Below are 24861 nucleotides of genomic sequence, written 5' to 3' on the forward strand. Positions count from 1 at the left end.
TCTGAATTTCAACACACAAGAACCTTGTGCACCCATACGGCAACAAAGTACAACACAGACAAGACCATTTTCCAATCCAACAATAATTTCACTTTTAGATCTTACACACAAATGCACCGAAAGACTTTAAGAGACAAGCTGTCAAGTGAAGCATTTCAGAAAATTATCTCATGACTACAATTCAATGGGCTTCATGAAACTCTGATGCCAACAAAATACAGTGGAAGATTCAACAAACCATGAATCAAAATGCCATTATATTCTGAAATTGAGAGATGAAAATAGTAAAAATCGCATAATTCCATTAGTCACTGCAGATCACAGGATCATTATAGCCTTGATACACAAAAGGGAGGTCCTTCTTCACTTCCCAAGATATATCCAGATTGTTTCTACATCCCAAAACATTAGCATGTTCCTTCAGAAAACAACTAACAAGCATATCTAGATTTGGGAGAGAATAAAGTTGGCTAGTAGTATGGCTATGTGTAAGTAAGCCCACGATGGTAGGGGATGCAAAGATGACGAATAAAAGGTGATTCCCTACAGCAAAAAATGATCTTCATAATGCTTCCAAACACCCCATGCACCATGTGTGCAGCTCCATCCTTAGTGTGCACACATCTTCATGTTGAAACCAATTCTTTATGAGCCAACTCTTGTCTATACCATCTTGTAGTATGCCGGAGATGAGGTACCTCACAAATGCCATAACATTAAACCCGCAATATGTGCCATTGGGCTATTATGGTACCTGCCCCAAAAGATGCATGTTTAACGTAAGCACAACTACTTCATTTAGCATCTAGATCGGAAAACTCAAAAGAAAGACATTGCCGACTTCACCTCAACAATCTTCAACTCCAGCTTGCTCGCAGGATTGAAAAGAGCACCTTGGAGGGTCGAATCAGCTACATGTGCCCCCAAGCATTTAAGAGCACTGAAATCAATCGAAACCAACACTAATACGTGTGTCAGTACCCATTGACATGCGTAAAACTGGACTCTCATGGAATAGAACAACATACCTATATAGCTGAGAAGACCATTCCTTTGCATCTGTAAGTCCCATGGAGTCCATGTACAACAAATAGCTTTTCTTCCCTCTCAAACTAAGCACGTTTTTGTGCTTGTTGACATACAAATCAGAGAGGGTCCAATGGCTCTCGTTGCTCAGAAGTCACCCATTAGAAGTACACAAATGTGTATGTGAAAAAACACAGATAGATACTTTTCCACAGCCATAGATAGACCTGCACAAACAGAAGAAGAAGTACAATTCCATGCCAGACACATCCATTTGCCCAAAGAAGCGGTTGACAAAAGTGTCACGCGATTTCGGTGGCTACCACATAGAATCAACAACCAACACCTTCTCAAGAAGGGTGGGCAACAACTTGTTCTCCAGCCACCTGTGCATGCGAGGTAATGAAAGAGCATCCATGTAACATTTTACAAGCACAGTGAAATGGTCCAAGTGGTACACTTACATCCCAAATAAATTCATGGTCCTCGTGCCTCGTCAATCAAGATTCCCCTCATAAGTGCCTCATCCATGTGAACACACAAAGAGCTTCGATCTCGTGGAAGCAAACTCAATGTCAACCCCGAAAGCTAGCCTGTGATGCAAGAGAAAACAAAACAACAAAACACACAAGCTAAAATTACCATGCATGAATGAATAGAACAAGCGAGTTTGATAAATATCAATTAATTGGCATGCTACCCCGCTAACCTGGATCATGCAACATTACCCCTTGTTGCTACCAACCTCCCCTCCCCTCTCTTGATAACAACAACATGCGAGTTGGAGATCTCAAATATAAGTTGTAGCATGCTGGCCGCTTCAAATGTAGTTGACGATGATACATCGATCAGCATTGTGATTGGCTCCCTATCCGCTTGGCACGAGAAGACTTGATGAGCAACTTCTTCCTTGCAGCCCCAAATGCCTACACAATGGCTAAAAAAGTTATCTTTGCAAGAAACCATCAAGCATGCAATAGACTCCATTAAATCCTGTGTACTGAACTGGTCCAACCAACTCTGGCACTGTCTCCGTCATGCCAACACTCTTCTTGGCACCCACGTCCGCATTCCCCCCGTCATCAATGTGATCCATCACAAAATGTACCCGCAAAATCCTCTCGATGTTGGCATCCTCCTGTGTGTTTGCAAATGGTCCAACACCCTCATTGGCTCATGAATCCTGCAAAGTAAACTTAGCATGAAACATGTAAACCGGCCTCTGATAGACCAAAGGGCGGTGGAACAAACATTTGCACATAAAACACTCCAACACCATTGAGGACCTAGAAAAGGAAAACAAACAGGGGGAGCTAGAGTGCTCCTGCAAAAAGTACACGGACACCGATTGGCCCCAAATCGCAATGGCGCCCCTTGCGGTATTTCTTTAATTGAATTTAAGAGCTTTGATTACAATATAAGGCTGGAAACTCAGCCGTCACAGTGGAACCCCTGAAGCCTGCAAAGAACCTGCATCTGGCTTCTTGTCCACTCGGCATCCACAAACAAGTCCAGCCAATGTTCATATCGAAAGACTCTTCTCACATTGAGTCTGCATACAGAAGCTTTCTCCCATGATCAAGGCTGCCACAACCATCCATAGCCTCTCACACTATGAACAGCATCACACCCTGACACATCCAGTGCTCCTGCATCACAACACAGACTCCCAAACTGTCTCTCAAAAGAGAACTCGCATCACAGCACAGCATACCATACAGTTGACACACCTGTACAAGTCCTCTCTACCTTCCAAGGGTGCATCCATCTCTGTCATGGATTCCCTGTCCCCTGTCCTACCAGTAGCAAGGCTGTACCAAACATGTGTCCACTCCTGTACCTTCTGCCTGCATGTGACCTATCTCCTGGAGAAACCCAAAAACATGTTTCCTCGCCAACAACGGCATACATCTAGTTACCTGTTCCCTCATGAAACATCTGGCAACATAGAGATGCCCATAACTGTAGGTCCATCTGTTCCTTTCTAGCAGGAAGAAAGCAATCTGCTCCATGAGCACGCAGCCATGCGAGCTTGCATCACTCCCATGCCAAGAAACATAACCAAATAACCTTGTACTTGCAGCCAAAAACCCAAGCACATAGCTGAATTCGCAGCCAAACAAAAACAGCCCATAGACTGTCCCAAAACAGTCCCGAATCCAAAGCATAGAAAGGCTGAAAGTTCCATCAGTTGAACGCCATCCACATGATGTCTATGTTCATGGAAAAACAGCCCTTGTCCACCTTTGTGTCCAGAGAAACCAACCCTTGTCTACTCTTCAGCAGAGGGAGAGAGAGAGAGAGAGAGAGAGAGAGAGAGAGAGAAAGGAGGCCTGTGTCTCTGTTCTGAAGCACAGCACAGCAGCCAGCCCTTTAGTCTCCAAAAAGCAAAGGGGAAGGAGGGATTCAGTAGGCGCCTGGTTCTGTCCTGCCCGTACAGCTGTCCGTACAGCTGCCACGTGGACTGTACCTGCAGGTGTACCTGACTGCGCCGTCTATACTTGCAGCAGCCTGCCCTGCACCGCCAGTACCTGCACCACCTGAATCTGCACCTGCAGCCTGTCCTGCCACGTGGGCTGTACCTGCAGACAGCAGCCGTACACTACCTGCACAGGCCCATCCATACGCAGCCAGCATGCAGTCCACCTCTCCCCAGAAAAGCACACGCTTCCTCTTCAGATTGATGAGCAGCCCTCCTCAGCGAAAAAGCACATGCGCCTGCTGTAGGGATAGGCGCCTCTTTTGCCTGCTAGCCCTCCTTTTACCCAAAAAGCACACGTGGCCCCAAATATAGCATAAGGGCCACGTTTCTTTAATGAAGGGCTTAATAAAAGATTTTAAAGGTTTTTAAACCTTCAAAGCTAAAATTCCTTTGCCCCCTTTCACACATGGGGTTATCCACATATGGGCTTCCATCTTCACTCCCACCTGATGCCATTTCACACTGTTCACCATGTCCCCGTGCACATCTGCATCTTGTCCAGAGAAAAACACAGGGTCGTGACATACCCCCCTCTTGAAAAATGGCAAGCGTCCTCGATTGCACTCAATGGCACAGTAAAGCATCTCATGAGCAAAGACTCCCCATATGGCAAAAACAATGGCCTTCCAATGCATCTGGATGATAGAACAATCATCCTGCACAATAAGCCACACTGTCCTCTTGCTTGTTCCTTCAGAACCTACAGCAAAAGTCTAAAACCAAATGGAAACACGTTAACGGTGTTAGCCAAAAACAAAACCATGCATCATTCTACATATGACACACATATGCATGACACACATATGCATTCGCAAACAATATGCTCCTCAAAATGCTCTACCTACTCCAAAGTAACAGTCTAAGGGCTACTCGCAAGCCTTACGCCCATGGGCATCCCGCAGGACCCACGACGACTGAGGGTACAACATGAGCATATGAAAGCACTCAATGCATCCAAACACTACATCCACTAAGTACTTTCCCACATATGTTTCATGGCCATCCCGCAGGAGACACACCCATGAACATAATAAAGCACTTGATGTATCATACCAACATACATGCAGCACTCAACACAATGCAGAGTATTTCCCAATGTATTCTCAATGGTACCAGGATCCAATGGCACCAGAATACAAAAATACCTCTACCTCAAAAAGTGTATGCATACATGCACAAATAGAGTTCGATCCATATTTCCATGAACCAAACCAACTCTAGGACTGCTCGCAAGACTTATGCCCTCCATAGAGTTATCCATAGTTGCAGTTAGAGTTCCAGGTGCGCGCGACTGTGAACCATACTCAACCATCATCTCATGTGTCTAGAACACAATATCATAGAAGTCCCATAAGCAGATGTACTGTCAGCCTCAGTACCTTCGGGTGAATACAAAGATGTCACCAAGCGACTCCTAGATAACAAATGAGCCTGTCTGTAACAAGGGAGCGGAGGTGCTACCCCCCTCTTGAGCATCAGGCAATGCTCCAGACCTATGCTCTGCTGAACCTGAATGAGCCGTAACAAGAGTCGACTCCAACTCATAGGCATCAAGATAAAGCTGCAACTCCTGAGGTGAATCTGCTAAGTCACCCTCCTCCATCCACTTCGCATCCATCAGTGAACCTCCTCCATCCACTTCATATCCATCAGTGAACAGCTCTTGAACTTCACAGGATAGCGACGGGAAACCTTACCCTGTACCTTTCTTTCCTTATGTGCCAGTATATGCTCAGGAATAAGAACCTCGTCAAGTTCCTCCACTTCCATCTGAGCCTCATCTGATACATTCTCAGGCACCCAAAACCCACTTGCACTCCACCCAAGTGATAAGCACAAGTCCCCGATGAAGCATAGTAGATCACCACAAACTGTCTTCCGAACCCATGAAGCCTCTATGAAGATACCACTGGTGACAATGTCGAAAGCCATAGCCTTCAACGCATCTCCTGCACCATAACACTTCAACTGCTACTTGTTCCTGGCCGACTACTTGTCCTTGGTGTCTTTTCTCCTGAACTTCATCTTCTGCTCTTGCTCTTTACCTCATATAGGCAAAGACACAATCCTGCACTGTGTCCTGCACTTCCTTTTCACTTTCCTCATGTTGAAGCTTTTGATGTGACTCTCCTGAGACAACCATGAGCTCGCCCCCTTAGGAAAGTTGGCGATTGTCCCGACCAAAGCAACCACGGACTCGCCTCCTTGAGAAAGTCGACGATGTGTCCCGACCAAAGCAACCACGGACTCGCCTCCTTGAGAAAGTCGACGATGTGTCCCGGCAACGGAACCTTGTAAACCGGCCTCTGATAGACCAAAGGGCGGTGGAACAAACATTTGCACATAAAACACTCCAACACCATTGAGGACCTAGAAAAGGAAAACAAACAGGGGGAGCTAGAGTGCTCCTGCAAAAAGTACACGGACACCGATTGGCCCCAAATCGCAGTGGCGCCCCTTGCGGTATTTCTTTAATTGAATTTAAGAGCTTTGATTACAATATAAGGCTGGAAACTCAGCCGTCACAGTGGAACCCCTGAAGCCTGCAAAGAACCTGCATCTGGCTTCTTGTCCACTCGGCATCCACAAACAAGTCCAGCCAATGTTCATATCAAAAGACTCTTCTCACATTGAGTCTGCATACAGAAGCTTTCTCCCATGATCAAGGCTGCCACAACCATCCATAGCCTCTCACACTATGAACAGCATCACACCCTGACACATCCAGTGCTCCTGCATCACAACACAGACTCCCAAACTGTCTCTCAAAAGAGAACTCGCATCACAGCACAGCATACCATACAGTTGACACACCTGTACAAGTCCTCTCTACCTTCCAAGGGTGCATCCATCTCTGTCATGGATTCCCTGTCCCCTGTCCTACCAGTAGCAAGGCTGTACCAAACATGTGTCCACTCCTGTACCTTCTGCCTGCATGTGACCTATCTCCTGGAGAAACCCAAAAACATGTTTCCTCGCCAACAACGGCATACATCTAGTTACCTGTTCCCTCATGAAACATCTGGCAACATAGAGATGCCCATAACTGTAGGTCCATCTGTTCCTTTCTAGCAGGAAGAAAGCAATCTGCTCCATGAGCACGCAGCCATGCGAGCTTGCATCACTCCCATGCCAAGAAACATAACCAAATAACCTTGTACTTGCAGCCAAAAACCCAAGCACATAGCTGAATTCGCAGCCAAACAAAAACAGCCCATAGACTGTCCCAAAACAGTCCCGAATCCAAAGCATAGAAAGGCTGAAAGTTCCATCAGTTGAACGCCATCCACATGATGTCTATGTTCATGGAAAAATAGCCCTTGTCCACCTTTGTGTCCAGAGAAACCAACCCTTGTCTACTCTTCAGCAGAGGGAGAGAGAGAGAGAGAGAGAGAGAGAGAGGAGGCCTGTGTCTCTGTTCTGAAGCACAGCACAGCAGCCAGCCCTTTAGTCTCCAAAAAGCAAAGGGGAAGGAGGGATTCAGTAGGCGCCTGGTTCTGTCCTGCCCGTACAGCTGTCCGTACAGCTGCCACGTGGACTGTACCTGCAGGTGTACCTGACTGCGCCGTCTATACTTGCAGCAGCCTGCCCTGCACCGCCAGTACCTGCACCACCTGAATCTGCACCTGCAGCCTGTCCTGCCACGTGGGCTGTACCTGCAGACAGCAGCCGTACACTACCTGCACAGGCCCATCCATACGCAGCCAGCATGCAGTCCACCTCTCCCCAGAAAAGCACACGCTTCCTCTTCGGATTGATGAGCAGCCCTCCTCAGCGAAAAAGCACATGCGCCTGCTGTAGGGATAGGCGCCTCTTTTGCCTGCTAGCCCTCCTTTTACCCAAAAAGCACACGTGGCCCCAAATATAGCATAAGGGCCACGTTTCTTTAATGAAGGGCTTAATAAAAGATTTTAAAGGTTTTTAAACCTTCAAAGCTAAAATTCCTTTGCCCCCTTTCACACATGGGGTTATCCACATATGGGCTTCCATCTTCACTCCCACCTGATGCCATTTCACACTGTTCACCATGTCCCCGTGCACATCTGCATCTTGTCCAGAGAAAAACACAGGGTCGTGACAAAACAAGTGAACTTGCCACAAAGTGCTCCGAACTTGTGCTGTGAGCAACGCAAAATGACGTAGGTGAAGAGTGTTGAAGAAGGGATGAAAGAGATAGAGAGCTTACTTCCTTCTCAATGGACATTTTCTCTCCCGTGTCCACACACGACTCAACAGTCTCATGGGTTCCCAAATCCTGCAAACAAAGCACCATATTACTGAACTCACAATGCAGAAAGTAAACTTAGCATAAAAGTAAGTCAATCCTGTAAACAAGCGCCATATTAGTGAACTCACAATGCAAAAAGTAAACTTAGCATGAAATAAGTGAACTTGCCACAAAGTGATCCGAACTTGTGCTGTGAGTAAACCCAAAATGATGTAGGTGAAGAGTGTTAACGAGGGGATGGAGGAGATAGAGGGCTTACTTCCTCCTCAATGGGCATTTTCTCTCCCATGTCCACACACGACTCAACAGTCTCATGGGTTCCCGAATCCTACAAACAAAGTGTCATATTAGCATAAAGCAACTTGTTGCGAACTTTCCATGAAATAACTAGATAACTTTCCATAAAATAAGCAAACTTGAAATGATGTAGATGAACTTGGGAACTTCAGCCATTATCTAGCCCTTCGTAAGTTCGTATGCCTACTAGGGGCGCCTAAAACAGCCCCTATGCATGGTAAACTCGGCTCAGCAAGGCATGGGCATGGGCATGGGCATGGGCATGGTAAACGTGGCACGTGCATGGTAAACATGGGCATGGGCATGCATGGTAAACTCAGCATGTCATGGGCATGGTAAACTCGGCTCGGCATGGGCATGGGTGCCTCCCCACCCTTGATACATGCATGCACACACAAGCCTTCCAAGTGAGACACGGTTCTGCCTAAGTGGTCTCTGATACATGCATGCACACACAAGCCTTCCAAGTGGGACCCGGTTCTGCCTAAGTAGTCTCTGATTCCACACTCAGAAACACGAAGTAAAACTTGGGAGCTTTTTCCCCTGAACTACTACTATCCAACCCTTTGTATGCCCCGATCACTCAGCCTTTGGCTAGCTTGGCACCTCTTGATTGGCGGATAAAGAGAGAGCAAAAACGCTAATGAGACTTCCTTGTAATGGTGGCTGAAAACGTTGATAAACTTTTATTGCTGAAAACACTATCGCCTAACACAACCCCTATGCATGGTAAACTTGTCTTGGCATGGGCATGGTAAACGCAACTCGGATGGTAATGGGTATGGTAAACTCGGCACGTGTATGGTAAATCCAACTGGACACGGGCATGCACATGGGCATGGTAAACTCGGCACGGGCATGGTAAACATGGGCATGGGCATGCATGGTAAACTCAACATGGCATGGGCATGGTAAACCCACCCTTGATATGTGCCCCAAACTACTATTATAAAACCCTTTATATGCCCTAATTGCTCGACCCCTGGTTCCCCCAAGTCACGCCCAACCTTGCCGGAAGATCTCCTAGTATTGCTTTGTAGCCCGATACTTACCGATGAGGAAAAGACCACCTTTGCAGCCCTTCTTCAATACTGAAAAACGCTGAGCCTTTGGCTAGCTTGGCACCTCTTGATTGGTGGGTAAAGAGAGAGAGAAAAAACTGCTGAGGCTGCCTTGTAATGGATAAAAACACTCTATTGTTGAAAGCACTATCAAAACAGCCCAGTAAGGGTGCCTAAAACTACCCCATATGCACGCCAAACTCGGCTCGGCATGGGCATGGGCATGGTAAACTCGGCACGTGCTTGGTAAACATGGGCATGGGCATGCACGATAAATTTGGCATGGCACGGGCATGGGCATGTAAAATTGGATGGCCATGCTTTGGGCTTTTTTAATACTCAAAAGGTGTAAAGCCTGAAGAATGCCTCCCCACCCTTGATACATGCATGTGTGCCAACTAATTGTCCCCATGAAGTCTCTACTTGAATGGTCTTGACCACGGCCTTTAGGCCCTCGAACTACCTCCGTTCCCTCAGTTCACAAGCCTTCCAAGTGGGACCCGGTTATGCCTAAGTAGTCTCTAATTCCACACTCGGAAACACGAAGTAAAACTTGGGAACTTTAGCACTGAACTACTGTTGTCTAGCCCTTCGTATGCCCTGATTTCTCGACCCCGAACTCGACATGGGCATGAGCATGGACATGGCCAACTCGGCACGGGCATGGTAAACATGGGCATGGGCATGCATGGTAAACTCAGCATATGCATGGCATGGGAAACTCAGCTCGGCATCCGCATGGGAATGGGTATGTAAACTTGGATGGCCATGCTTTGGGCATTTTTATAGAAAAGCAAGCAAGGATAAGGCATCCATGTGGCAAAAGCTCATTGGCAAAAAGTGTGGCATGGCAACAAGCGTGACAAAAAGAAAGCATTATTTGAAGGTGAATGAACGTGGTAGCCCTACCCGTGAGCATGATGCTTAGTTGCGGCACTATAGGTTTGGCTGACAAGGGCAAAGAAATTCGTGCTGAAATTGTGAGACAAGGTTTGCTGCAAAAAACATTGTGCTTCACAATGCTCTCATGAACATGTACACAAAGTGATGTGCTCATGCAACATGTGCTTGAGGACCTCCCCGCCCGGGATGTTGTCGCTTGGAGCTCTCAGCTCACTAATCACAAGTTATGCACAACCTCCTTTCCGTTTGTTTACAAGCCTTCCAAGTGGGACCAAGTTTTGCCTAAGTAGTCTCTGATTCACACACTCACATACATAGACACCCGTTCTCCATTCCTTGTTCTTCTCATGCTCCGTGAATATCACAACACGCACACGCCCACCTATGCATGTTCACACACACACACACCCCTACCTATGCATGTTCACACACTCACACACAAATATCCATTCCTTAGCCCAAGGGGCTTGATGGTCTCCTACTCCCCTTGTATCAATGAAAGTCATAGACCCTGTAAAGCGAAGCTCCTGTACATACTTCTTTTGGCTGCTCAGCCCTATGCTCCACGCCTTCCTGGGCTTTTGTGTTGGCTGTCGGCACTCTTTGATGCGCACGCCAGCATGATTCACAAGAGTTGGTAGTCTGCGCTATGTTAAAGGTTGCAGTCCTTCCACTTTATCTTCTGGACGAGGAGATGCTAGTTTCTCTATACTGTATATAGGGTGGTACAACAGCGAAGAAGCATGGCCAGGCCCAGATGAAGGCAGACCTTATCCCCAGCAGCTTCCTCCAACTTTAGGGTTTTTTTGTTTTTTTAAATAAAAAATAAAAAATATTTAATCTACTTCTAGACTAATCTATCCCTAATATTAACCTAACTACCACTAATAAAGACTAGTTTAATTAATATTATGGCTACTACTACTATTAAATTAACTAATTAAATCAATAATACTACTTATAACACCTTTAAGTAATACAATAAAACTAAGTAATACTACAACATTAAAAAATAAAATAAACTAAATAAAAATCACACAAACCCTATCCAAAACCTACAAATCAACAAAATACAAATCAAACCCAACCAAAACGATATCGAAACAACGAAATCCAACCATCTCACCAGATCTCTCACCGAGTGCAACGCCCACAACATTTCACACCGGATCTTCACGAAGTAGCAAAATGCAAACAAACCCTACACTGTTGCCATATATATAGGCAGTGATGTGTGTGAACACACTTAGGACCACCAGGGCACTTTTTCCCTCTTTAGGAGGTTCTTTTCCCCGGCTTTTATATACGCCCATCATTCTAGGGCTAACTTAATATCTTTGTACATTGACACAATCTAATACACTGTGTGTTGTGTGCATTCTTGCTTCTTCTTCTCCAAGCTTTGTGTGGTTTCCTACAACCCTAATTCCAACAATTGGTATCAGAGCAAGCATCGGCTCCCAGGGCTACGCCGCTAGCACCCTCCAACTCACGTTATCCGATTGAGGTGAGCTTTCACGAGCGCTTGCAGGTCCTTATACTCTGCAGATAGACCCGTAGGGCTTCGCATTCTCAGAAATTGTATCTGAGGTCGTTTCGGGCTCCGCTTTTGCATTACAAGTTCTGTACAGGTGTTTTCGTCATTTTGTGCAAAAATTTCGACAGTGCAGTTTTCTGCAAAACAGGCATACGTATTCTATTGTGGACCGTGCTACATAGCACGAGTTGTTTTCTGTTCAGTCTTTGCTTCATTACAGGTAGCTTTTGCATCAGTTTCAGTCTCAATGGTGGCCATGGCTGATAACAGCAATGATGTATTTCACATGTTGTCTGCTAATGACAAATTGGATAGAGACAGCAACTACCCACTTTGGGCATACATGATGCAGTATGTTTTGGTTGCAAAAGGAGTGTGGAACATTGTGCAAGGTATGGATGTACGTCCAAGTTCTGTAGATGTAGGATCTGTTGAGGATGTTACAGGTTCTAGCAGCTCTACTATTGCTGCTGTTTTACCCACTGCTGAACAAGCTCGTTGGGATGGTAAAGATGCACAGGCTCATGCCTTGATTGCACTTTCTGTCAAACGTAACATCACTCCACATATTCGTTCAGCTAAAACAGCAAAACAGGCTTGGGATATTCTAGCTGGTTTGTATGCAGGTCGTAACGAGGCAAAAATCTCTTACCTGCGTAAAGAGATAGAATGGAAGATTATGCAGGAAGATGATGACATGAATGTTTTTCTTGCTGAGATTAAAGATCTCAAGGAACAGTTGATTTCTGCAGGTGAGATTATTCCTGATCATTCTCTTGTGCATACTGTTCTTGATGCTTTACCTGAGTCATATCAGACTTTTGCTTCCACGTGGAGACTTGTTACTGAGGATAGACCTGATGTTGTGAAGTATGATACTTTAGTCAACAAGCTCTTGCAAGAAGCGCAGTCCAGGCAAAACAGGGCTAGGCAGCGTGCAGTTGATCAGGCATTTGTTGCTGCCCACAGCAGAGAAGAAGTGGTAAGGCAGCCCCTTCCACTGTTTCTTCTCCTATTAGTAGGTCTACAACTTCTTCTCCTTCCACAGGTAGTAACAATAGGTCTGAGAAGGCTCTTGATAAAGACAAGAAAAAAATCACGTACAACTATTGTAAGGCAACTGATCATGTCATTAAGAATTGCCCTAAGCTAAAGGCTAAAGAGGCAAAGAAGAAAGAGTCAAATGCAGCCACAATAGCGGATGCTTCTACAAATGCAGATTCTGCAAATGTTGTGCAGGATACAGAATGGGCGTTTAGCGTGTATTGCCAGTATGACCCATTTGTACATGATGCATGTTTGGCAGTTTCTGTTGACTCTGATGTATGGTATTTTGACAGTGGTACTACAAAGCACATTACCTCGCATCGTGATATGTTCACTTGTCTTGAGGCTGTCCCTAATGGGAATACTGTCACATGTGCCAATAATGCTTCTTACCCAATGAAGGGCGTTGGTGAAATTATGCTTACTGCTGCAAATGGCAGTGCTTTCACACTTTCAGATGCTTTGTATGTGCCAGGGATAAAGAAGAATCTATTGTCTGTCTCTACGCTTGCTAGACTTGGACTTGTAGTCAAATTTCTGGATGACAGATGTACTGTTCATGATTTGACTTCTGGTGATACGATTATTGCATCTGGCACCTTGTTTCGTGGGGCTGTATAGGCTCAATTCTTATGACAAGTGTGTGGAAGATTCAACAAATACAATTTTTGATGAAAAGGCAGTTTCAGATGCAAAACTATGGCATGCTCGTTCACTACAAGGGATCGGGCTCATACTCGCGCTCCTAGTCGCTAAAAATGACTTGTGGAAAAAAAGTAACGGACCCATGTATCAGCGCATGTATCATCGTGGCCAGAGACATGCGTGTAAAAGCGCGTGTATAGAAGCAGTCAGACGCAGTGATACGAGGGCGTATACACGCGTTTTGTCAGTTTAGCTGCGCTTAGAGGGCTGATACGAGGGTGTATACATGCGTTTTGTCAGTTTAGCTACGCTTATACACGCATATTTCACAGAGTATCCGCGTATATACACGTGACTTTTGCAGAGTTGACGCGTCTATACACGCGAACAGAGAGCAAAAAAAAAATCCAGAGAGTGCTATTTGGTACCTGAAAATGCTGTTCCAGCATTCTAGCACCCAATAGCACTCTCTGGATTAATATATATACTCTAATTGAAGCAAGATGAAGCACGATGCAGTACCACACCCTAACATGGTGCCCTACGCGCGACGAGAGCACGCAAAGCGTGTACGAGATGATGCTGGAGCTTCGGGATCTATTGTCAGAGATGAGTGGGAAAGGGATGACAATAGCCCTACACCCCACGAAGTTGTGGAAGAGGAAGTGTTTGATGATATGGTGCGGTATCTTTTTAGGGATGATCCCAAAGGTATGGACGACGATGATATGGAACAAGAGCATCTTTACAAGGCTTCATCGACACCGGTTTTCGAAGGGTGCACATTCTCTATTTTACGTGCTTCACTTGAACTACTCAATATACAAACAGTTTATGGATGGAGCAATGCAAGTCTTGACGCATTATTGAAGTAAGCATTCGAACTTACAAATTTGAATTAGTGGTTTAGGGTTTAGGGTATAGGGTTTAGGACTGATTGATGATATTGGATGCAGGCTATTATCAAACATGCTTCCAAAGAGAAATAGACTACCCACCTCAAGAGACATAGCGAGGCGCTATGTGACATCTCTTGGAGGATTGGATTATGATCGCATACATGCATGTGTCAATGATTGCATTCTCTTTCGTGGGACGCATAAGGAGGCTCGACATTATCCCACTTGTGGTGACGCAAGGTATAGAACAGATGTGAAGAGTTTTGATGTACCTCGTAAAGTCTTGCGTAAAGTCTTGCGACACTTTCCTAAAATTCCTCGCATCAAACACATGTTCAAGTGCAAATCCATAGAGCAGAGCTCATGTCATGGCATTCCTCACATCGATCGGATGATGGCATGTGGAGAATTCCCGCAGACACTCCTGCTTGGAAGCATATTGAAGATGAGTGGCCCAGCTTTAAAACAGAGCCCAGAAACTTGAGACTTGGCCTAGGTATGGATGGAGTGAATCCATTTGGTTTCAAAAGCACCGCATACAGCGTGTGGCCAGTTATGTTGGTGAATTACAACCTTCCACCATCAATGGCGATCAAGAAGGGACATCTTATGTTATCCCTTCTAATTCCAGGGAAACATAAAGTCAAGCATATGGATGTTTATCTCGAACCGTTGATTGATGAGTTGGAGGAACTATGGAGAGGTGTTGCGGTGGTGGACATTAGTAGGCCTCCCTCCTCTCGACACTTCGACTTAAAAGCATTGTTGATGTGGACAATGCATGACTTTCCAGGATACAGCGATTGTTCTGGTAAGAATTCTAATTACCTCCCTACTCTAATACTATTGGCTATATTAATTATAACTATTGACTTTATTATTCTAACTTATATTTATATTTTAATAAGTTTGAAAACATCGGGTAAACATGCATGTCTTGTTTGTGGCCCTTCGTTAGTACATGAGTATGCTGACGGTTTGTGTAAGACCACATTCGATAATCATCATCGATTTCTCCTGTCAGATCATCCTAAATATGTTGCTAGTAAGAGTAACATTCCTCCACAAACACTTCGTGCAAAAGATTGGAAGCATATTTGGGAGTCTACAAATATTCTTTCTCCAAATGGCATGAACAGGTATAGTAATGTTTTTCAATCTTGTTTTGTGTAGTCTCTAATTGGATTAAAGATCACATTATTAGAGCAATCCCTTGTGTAGGTACTCCATTTTTTTTCGGCTACCATATTGGACCCATCTTAAGATCAACCATCTTCTTGATCCTAGACAAGCTTGGCCACGAGAGGAGGGTGGGCACGTTCGTCTTCCGCCTGCACCATGGATTATATCAAAGAAAGAGGAGAAGCAGGTAAAGCATGCCATCACCACTTTGCGTACTCCCACCGGATGCATGAGATCATTGAAGGGAGCCTTTACAACCACTAAGAAAAGAGGCGTTGAGCAACTATATGGGTTGAAGTCCCACGATTGGCACAAGATGCTCCAAGTAAGTGTTTTCCAAGTCTTGTACGTTGAAATTAAATTTTGTAATGCCATAAACCATACATATATGTGCTCTTATGTGCGCAGTTCATACTACCTACTAGCATCGACCATTGTGCAAATAAGAGTTTGAAAAAAATGTATTTATAAGATGAGCGAGCTTGTGAGGTATGTAAAACCCATGTCAGATCACCCTTCATTATACCTTGCAAAATGAACGTGCATGAGGTATAACGTACTATTCATTTATTTTTCAGATATGTTAGTTCCAAGGTAATTGATCCAGCCACGTTGGATGATGCGCGTGTTATGGCAGTGGAGGTGGTTTGTTTGGTAGAGGAGACTTTTCCGCGAACCATTCTCACAAGTCAACTACATCTCATTGTGCATTTAGTGGACAAAATTGCTTTATGTGGCACTGTGCATGCACGTTGGATGTTCTTCCTAGAGCGCTTCATGAAGACCTTAAAAGACTTTGTGAGGCAAAGTGCAAGGCCCAAAGGAAGCATGGCCGAGGATTGGTGGTTGATACAAGAGTCTCTCGTATATATTCCAGAATTTCTTGGTCAGGTGAACAGCTCTTTGCCAACGACTATGGAGCAATGAAGAGGACTTGAGGATGACCTCTATTGTGCCTCAAGGAAAAGGACAGAGTAAAGTAATTGACAGAACATTGATTGATGATCTCAATTTCACTTGCATTCTTAATAGTGATGTGATGAGAAGATGGGTTACGAGATATGAGAATGCAAAGACAAAAAGGCAAGCAGAAAGAGCTCTCTTTCGGAGGCAACATGGCTCTCGTAAGGCGTAACCTAAGCATCTAGCAACACTTCCGAATGATATCCATGTTGATTGGTTGCATGAGGAAATGGAGAGAGCAGAGAGCGACGAGGGGCTGCATATCAAGGCGAAAGAATGGGAGTATGCACGAGGATGCATGTTAAAGGTACATAGAACTAATGTTTTGCATTAGTTGTAAGTGATTTGCTTTTAATATTTATATTCACATTGCTTACACAAATATTGCTTCTATTTTGGTCCAGTGCACTATGTTCAATGCTATATGGTGTGAAGGCAAGCATTTTCGAACACAAAGAATTGATGAAAGAGGAATACACAAGATTGCGGTGTCATTAGTAGCTTTGAGGGAGCTAATGGAAAAATGGATGATTATTGTGGCACAATCCAAGACATATTTAGGCTTGACTTTCGTCGCTTCTTTGTGTATGTTTTGGATGTCAAATAGCAAATGAACGTGGTGAAAAAAGGGCCTAATGCAACGATAAAACGCCATGCAAGTGGCTATGTAACTATTGACTCTACAAAGTTTTGGCAAACAAAGAAAGATAGGCTTGTATTGCCACAACAATGTGAGCAGGTATGCATTTTTTACTAATGTGTTTCATGTACATATATATCTAAGCTCGCGTACCCCTTGACTTTTGATATGCTATTTAATTACTACAATATGTGTATTTGAGTAGGTTATCTATCTGCCAATGGTGCATGACATTAAATGGTGGTACGTCATCTCTATTGCACCACGTTCCAAAGTGATGTATAATACATTCACTGATATGGAGCATATGGAGGATGTAACAAGCCGCAATGAAGATGATGTCGAACATGCCAATGAAGATGTTGTGATCGATGATCAAGAAATAAGAGATGATCATGATAATGAGGATGAGCGTGCCATTTCTCATGATCATGAGAATGACCCTATCATTGAGGATGATGGTGATGTTGATGAGGATGATCAGAGCATCGATACCATTGGAAAGAATATCGATAGTGAAATAAATTTAATCGTAGCCTTACAAATTGATCAAATGGATATTGATGTTGATCGTTTGGCAAGGATGGATCTTATTGAAGATGAGATCGAACCCTAACCAATCCATAACTGTATCGTCTAAATTGATGACATTTCTATTGTATATGTTGTCTTTTAATTATCATCTCATGATTTATTTTTGAATATATTTCATTGTTGTAAATGCATGTAGTGGGATTGTGTAATGATATATACTGTAATGTACTATGAGATGGTCTAAAGAAAATGATTTTTAATTTTGTAAAGGAATGGAGTTTTTCTTAATAAAGTTCTCGCGTGTAATAATGCGTGTATAATTGCGTGTATATACATGCGCTGATACACGCGTTTCTGAAACCAGTATACACGCGAATTTAGATGCCAATACACGCTCTGATAGACGCGTTTCTGAAACCAGTATACACGCGAATTTAAATGCCAATATACACGCGCCCGATACTACTCATATACATGCGCAACTATACACACGTCCGTAACTTATCGCGTGTATTGAACGCGTGTATGGCAGCAATGTCTTGTAGTGGTTTTGGTCATCTGAACTTTGCTAGTTTGCTGCGTTTGCAGATATTTGATATGGTTGCTTCATTGCCCCCTCTTGAGGCACCATTAAAACATGTTTGTGAAGGCTGTATTTTGGGCAAAATGTAGCGTTCTGCGTTTCCAAAGGATGGTTCTGTGCGGACCACTCGCAAATTGCAACTTGTACATAGTGATGTATGTGAGCCTATGCAAACTCCGTCATTTGGTAAACACTTGTACTTCGTGACTTTCATTGATGATTACTCAAGGCATGCATGGGTATATCCACTGAAGGCAAAGTCCAAAGTGTTTTTGTGCTTCAAACAGTTTTTGCTTATGGTTGAAAATATATCCAATTGTACTGTGGGCACTCTCCGTTCTAATCGAGGGGGGGAGTACATATCTAAAGAGTTTGATGCATTTCTCGCTAGTTGTGGGATAAAACACCAATGTACAGTGCCGTATACCCCTCAGCAAAATGGTGTTACTGAGAGGAAAAACATGTCACTTATGGAGATGGCACGATGTATGGTCAAGAGCCAAGCTTTGCCACATGCGTTTTGGCTTGAGGCTGTCATGTGTGCTGCATATGTACTCAATAGGTGTCCCACTTAGGCCTTGCAGTCTGTTACTCCATACGAAGCTTGGCATGGCAAGAAGCCTTCTATTGGTCACTTGCGTATCTTTGGTTGCTTGGCCTATGCTTTAGTGCATGTGCAACAACGTAGAAAATTGGATGATAAGGCTGTCAACAAATGCATTTTAGAGCAAGGGTCATAACAAAGGAGACAGGTGTGAGCTCACGGGATGTATTTGATATGTTGTTGCCTCTGTTTATAGGTGGGAATTCAAATATGTTGTTGCCTCTGTTTATAGGTGGGAATTCAAATGTAAGTCCTAATGAAGCAAATATTCAGCCTATGCAGATTTCAAACGACATCATAGATCAGCCTATTTCTGATGCAGATTTACAGGATGTAATTTATGAGGATAGGACTGAAAATGAGCAGGCTAGAGGTATGCCTAAATGGCTGGTGCAAACCTTGCGTGATAGTAAAATTGATGCACCTATTTCTAGTCGTACTCGTTCAGGTTTTCAGCATGCCTCTTATGCATCATATTGTTATACTTCGGCTGTGTCTAGTATGTGTGAAGAGGAAGAACCTCTTTCATTTGATGAGGCACAAAAATCAGAAAATTGGTTGGCTGCAATAAAAAGTGAATATGATGCTATAATGAAGAATGGTACATGGTCTTTGTGTGATTTGCCTATTAATAAAAAGGTCATTGGATATAAGTGGGTTTTTAAGTTGAAACTGGCAGTGTTGATCGCTATAAGGCTAGACTTGTTGCAAAGGGTTATGCTCAAGAAAAGGGCATTGATTTTGATGAGACCTTTGCTCCCACTTGTCGTATGACTACCATTCCTAGCATTTGTGCATTGGTAACTCTTAATGGTTGGAATGTATATCAGTTGGACATAAAGACTGCGTTCTTGAATGGAGATTTGCATGAGGAGGTGTATGTATCGCAGCCTCGTGGTTTTGTTCAAAGAGGGCAGGAAAACAAAGTGTGCAGGTTGAAAAAGGCTTTGTATGGTTTAAAGCAAGCTCCACGAGCTTGGTATGAAAAGATACATGCATATTTGACTGCACATGGTTTTCAGAATAGTCCAACAGAAAGCACTTTGTATGTTAAACATGTGGATGATGTACATCTAATCATAGCTCTCTATGTCGATGACATGCTGCTCACAGGACCAAATGAGAGTCATATTGCTGATTTTAAGGCTGATTTGAATGCCTCTTTTGAGATGTCAGATTTGGAACATTTGCATCATTATTTGGGGATACAATTTAAGCAGTGTGATGAAGGTATTGCTTTGTGTCAGACAAAGTATATTGAGACATTGTTGCAGAGATTTGGCCTTGACTGCAAGCCTATTGCTACTCCAATGGAGACAGGTTTGAAGTTGAGTCTTCATGATGCTGGAGATCACTTTGATGTCACACTCTATCAGACAGCTGTTGGTTGCCTCATTTATGTATGCATTACGAGGCCGGACATTCAGTTTACAATCTCACAAGTGAGCAGGTTTATGCATAGCCCAGGGTCTCAGCATTAGAAGGCATTTAAACGCATCTTTCGCTGCTTGAGTGGCACCATACACCTTGGGTTGTTTTATCCTAAGGGGGGATCGTTGCCACCAGATTTACGTGCTTTTTCGGACTCAGATTGGGCTTGTTGCTATGACACAAGAGTGTCCACAAGTGGTTTTTGTTTCATGCTCGGTAGCTCATGCATATCTTGGTTGAGCAAGAAGCAACCTATTGTGGCCACTTCTAGTTGTGAAGCTGAGTACAGGGCAGCGTTCACAGCTACGGTTGAGTGTGTGGCTCAGACGGCTTATGGCTGACTTGGGTGTTGGACAGGAGAGTCTGCCACCTCTATCTACACTGACAATCAGAGCGCATTGGAAGTTGCGAGAAACCCAGTTTTTCATGCTCGCACAAAGCACATTGAGGTGCATTATCACTATGTCAAGGAGAGACTCTCAGCAGGAGAGATCAGTTTGACATATGTGCCAACACAGGACAACCTCACCGATCTTTTCACAAAGGCACTTCCTCGTGAGAAGTTTGAAGCTTTCCGCAAAGCTTTGGGCTTGCTCCCCTTTGTGGACTGATCTACTTTGGGCATGGCACTTCCCTATACATGAGTGCCAGCTCTTATTCACACCATCACTCCCAGGGGAGATTTGTTACCATATATATAGACAGTGATGTGTGTGAACACACTTAAGACCGCCGGGGCACTTTTTCCCTCTTTAGGAGATTTTTTTCCCCGGCTTGTATATACGCCCATCATTCTAAGGCTAACTTATCTTTGTACATTGACACAATCTAATACACTGTGTGTTGTGTGCATTCTTGCTTCTTCTTATCCAAGCTTTGTGTGCTTTCCTGCAACCCTGATTCCAACATACACGAGTATACGTAAATGCCAAGGAAAGCAACTATGTTTCCCGGCAGAGCGACGCCAATGGAAAGCCCAAATACACCGTACTCACTAGCATAAAGCTAACCAAATGAGGAGTACTCACCTTTCATGTGTCGTAGGGAACTTGGTAGCTTACCTGCCATCTCGTAGAAGAGGCAACCACACGAATACAAGCTAGCACTTGAGAAGACCCACCTCCCATTATCCACAAGAGTACACGCAAATGCCAAGGAAAGCAACCATGTTCCCCGGCAGCGGCGCCAATGAAAAGTCCAAATACACCGCACTCACTAGCACAAAGCTAGCCAAATGAGTACTCACCTTTCACGTGTCGTAGGGAACTTGGTAGCTTACTTGCCATCTCGTAGAAGAGGCAACCGCATGAATGCAAGCTAGCACTTGAGAAGACCCACCTCCCGTTGTTTGTCTCACCACAAGAGTTGTATGTAGAGCTTTGGACACCCCGTTGTTGCGAGAATGTGCTCCACCGCACAAGACAATAGTTGACTCTCAGTCTCTCACTAGAGCAAGACCAAGAGGGAAAGAGGGAAAGACTCTCACACACACACTCACTCGCACACAAGCACTACCAAGAGGGCAAGAGCATAGAGTAGAGAGCTAAAACACAAGCAAAAGCACACTCTCAATCACAACACTCCAGGGAATGTCCCTTTCTCATTTGTTAAAGTCGCTTATATATATGCCACTTATTATTCGCCACCACGGGCGTTCACACTCACTGAAGTTGGGTGCCCAACACTTAAAAAAAGAACTAATGAGAAGTAAATAGAGATCTCTCGTGAAGTGCATAGGATGATGGCCTTTATACAAGCCCTACCATCCCCATATTTAAGTACAACATGAAGTGCAAATGCAAGATTAGGGCGTGTTACACGCATCTAAAGTCTAGCTTCGGGACGACATTGCATGGTTTGGGTGACCAATTGATATATCTTGATGTCCATGGCCACCCCTTCTTGGCTGCAAACGTTCACGCCCTTTTCTGAGCTCTTCCAGAAGCTGGATGTGTCTTCTTAGCTCGTTTGTTGATGATAACTTCTCCATTATCCATTGTGTACAAGTTCTTGACAAGAAGTTTTTTGTGGTGCCCACGTTAACCTTGGGTTTAACACTTACCGAATGTCCACTAAGATACACATAAGCCACTCAAGTGGCATTGTTAAACATGCCGCTTGGCCACCTGCAATCGTCCTTCTACCACAGATCATTTGTTCAGAGACGACCCAATGAATCTCGTGGTAGAAAATTCGGAGAGTGGTCCTATCATCACACCACTTAACATGATTGGTGTAAGCGACCAAATGCTTATAATCATCTTGAAAAACCCTAATTCTCATTATGCATTTGTGAATGCAATCTCATGACTCATGGCTCAAAATCCCCCAATTGTTGAGAAAAAGGCTGAGCACCCTCTTTGGAAGAAATATATTAAAGATGTAAAAAACAAGAAAATATGACGGAAAAACTTGGAGACATCCAATGAACTAGTGTATATGAACAAGATTGATGAGGATTCCAACTTGGCCGATACACGGGCTGAATCTGAGCAAGAAAAAGAACAAAATCAAGTAAAACCCAAAGGAATCCAGCGTCCTCTGCACTTCTGTATGTACGATTCAACAGACTCCACAGGAGAGAAAGTCCTACATTAGGGAGCTTCTGCATGAGCTTGCCCACAAGATACAAATTGGACTGCTCTGTGTAGTATCCACCATCATCCAACGTCTTCTTGTCCCGTGCCTGCAACCAACAACTGGGCTTCTCTCCAGAACTCCACACAGTTTCAAGATCTGTGAGCATCCATCCACCGTCACTTTTCCTGAGAATATTCTTCCACCTAATATCCCTGCGTACCACACCTGCATTATGCAATGCCTTCAATGCATACAGTACTACAATAAGAGCTTGCCTTATTCTATGCTCATCACTGACAATCTCCTCCTCATATCCCACAGGCCTCATCTTGGCTTTATATTTATCATGTCTAGCATTGTATTCACAAGTTCCATTAATCAGCTGAAGTGTCCCAATATTGTAATCTTTTGTTACATAATTCAGAGTCGTGAATCCCTGCAACACATGCTGAGTGTCAAATCCTCACGGATATCTTCGTGATCGTCCTTGGTTCGAGACTCGAATCCTGCAAACAAAACAAACAAACAAACAAGGGGGTGCAGGCCTGACTCACCTCCCAACCATGACAGCCGCCGTGGGCAAGCCCACAGTCTTGGCTGTCCCCACCGAGCCACGAGCTGAGCTAACTAGGATGAAGTACCGACCAATCTCCTCCTCGCGACGTCCCATACCGCCACGAAGCTGTCCTCGCGGGCCTCGAGATTGCTGCGGCCTCGGCTGCGTCGTAAAGCAGGTGCACGTCTGCACTAGATCCAGACTCCAAGACCATAGAGCTCTCACAAACTCGCGAGACTCTCTATATCCCAATAACTAACCTTGGCCACCCTTTTATAGGCTCTTGGCCAATCCATCGGGCGTCCACACTTGGGCGCTCGCCCGTCCATACTTGGGTGCCCGCCCGTTAGTCTATTCCTAACTCAGCTCGTCAATCAGCCTGCCTAGCTCCAAGCTTCCCCAAGCCTCAAAACTAGTCTTGCGTGCGTGTAGCACACGGTAGATACACACTGTGCACATGACATACTCCCCTTCCTCTAAGAGCTCACTCCTGAGCTCACTAAAAAGCCAGGATAATCTCTCTGAAGAGTAGTCAATGTCTCCCATGTAGCGTCCTCCTCAATACGATCCTTCCACTTGATCTTGTATTCCGTGATAAGCGTATTATGCAATCTTCGTTCACGAAATCCAAGAATCTTTTCAGGTTCGTGCGGAACAAATGTCATGTCCTCGACATCTATAATTTCTTGAGGAGTAACTAACTAATCTGCTCCACCCAGTACCTCCTTAAGTCTACTAACATGAAATACAGGATGAACTTTCACATGAGAAGGCAAATCTAATTCATATGCAACTAAACCAATCCGTCGTGTAACACGAAATGGTCCACAGCATCTAGGGGATAATTTCGGAGATCGACCTGTCCGTAAAGTCTCGGAATCTTTCAGAACTCGCAAATACACCATCGTTCCTTCAAAGAACTCTCTGGGTGAACGATGTCTATTAGAATAAAACCTGTCTCGGTCTTGAGCACTTCTAATAGATTCCTTCGCAACTTGTAACATTTCCTACATATCTTGTAAAAAATTACGTGCTGCTTCATGCTGAAGTCCTAAGAATCCTACTGCAACAGGTGATCTAGGTTGAAAACCATACATAAACATGAAAGGACTAAACCCTGTACTCGTATGCTTAGTACTGTTATATGCAAATTCTAACATAGGAAGATATACATAAGCATGAAAGGACTAAACTCTGTACTCGTATGCTTAGTACTGTTATATGCAAATTCTAACATAAGAAGATAATCCTCCCATGAACTCTATCTTTTGGATGCATATCCTCCAAAATCTGATTCACTCTTTCAGTCTGGCCATCAGATTGAGGATGATCAGAGGAACTCAAATTCAAAGTTGTTTCCAACTTCTCAAAAACAAGTTTCCAAAAATCACTCGTAAACTTAAGAGTCCCTATCACTAACTATGTTCTACGGTAACTCGTACAGTCTAAACAATTGCTCGATAAACTGTCGTGCTAATTGCGTAGCTGTAATAGTCTTCTGGGTCGGTAAAAATCTAGCCATTTTTGTCAAGCGATCTACCACAACCCAAATAGAATCGTGGCCTTGATGTGTTATTGGCAATCCAGTAATAAAATCCATGGAAATACTTTTCCATTTATTACCTGGGATTTGCAAAGGATGCAACAACCCAGCCTGTCTAAA

General features: G+C 44.1%; 1 protein-coding gene across 1 annotated transcript in view; it reads right to left on the minus strand.

The window, feature by feature from the left end:
• Positions 1 to 1104: 1104 nt before the first annotated feature.
• Positions 1105 to 24861, minus strand: part of LOC147620544 (uncharacterized) — a 33792-nt gene continuing 10035 nt past the window's right edge. Inside the window, 6 exon segments of the mRNA XM_086824769.1 lie at positions 1105 to 1253; positions 1491 to 1619; positions 1736 to 1952; positions 2033 to 2209; positions 7695 to 7763; positions 7996 to 8064. Coding sequence (XP_086680895.1) covers positions 8048 to 8064 — 17 coding nt within the window. The 3' untranslated portion in view covers positions 1105 to 1253; positions 1491 to 1619; positions 1736 to 1952; ... (1 more) ...; positions 7695 to 7763; positions 7996 to 8047.

This window comes from Cibotium barometz, chromosome 31 (genome assembly GCF_041138505.1).
Source record: "Cibotium barometz isolate CiBa-2024 chromosome 31, ASM4113850v1, whole genome shotgun sequence".
Taxonomy (NCBI): Eukaryota; Viridiplantae; Streptophyta; class Polypodiopsida; order Cyatheales; family Cibotiaceae; genus Cibotium; species Cibotium barometz.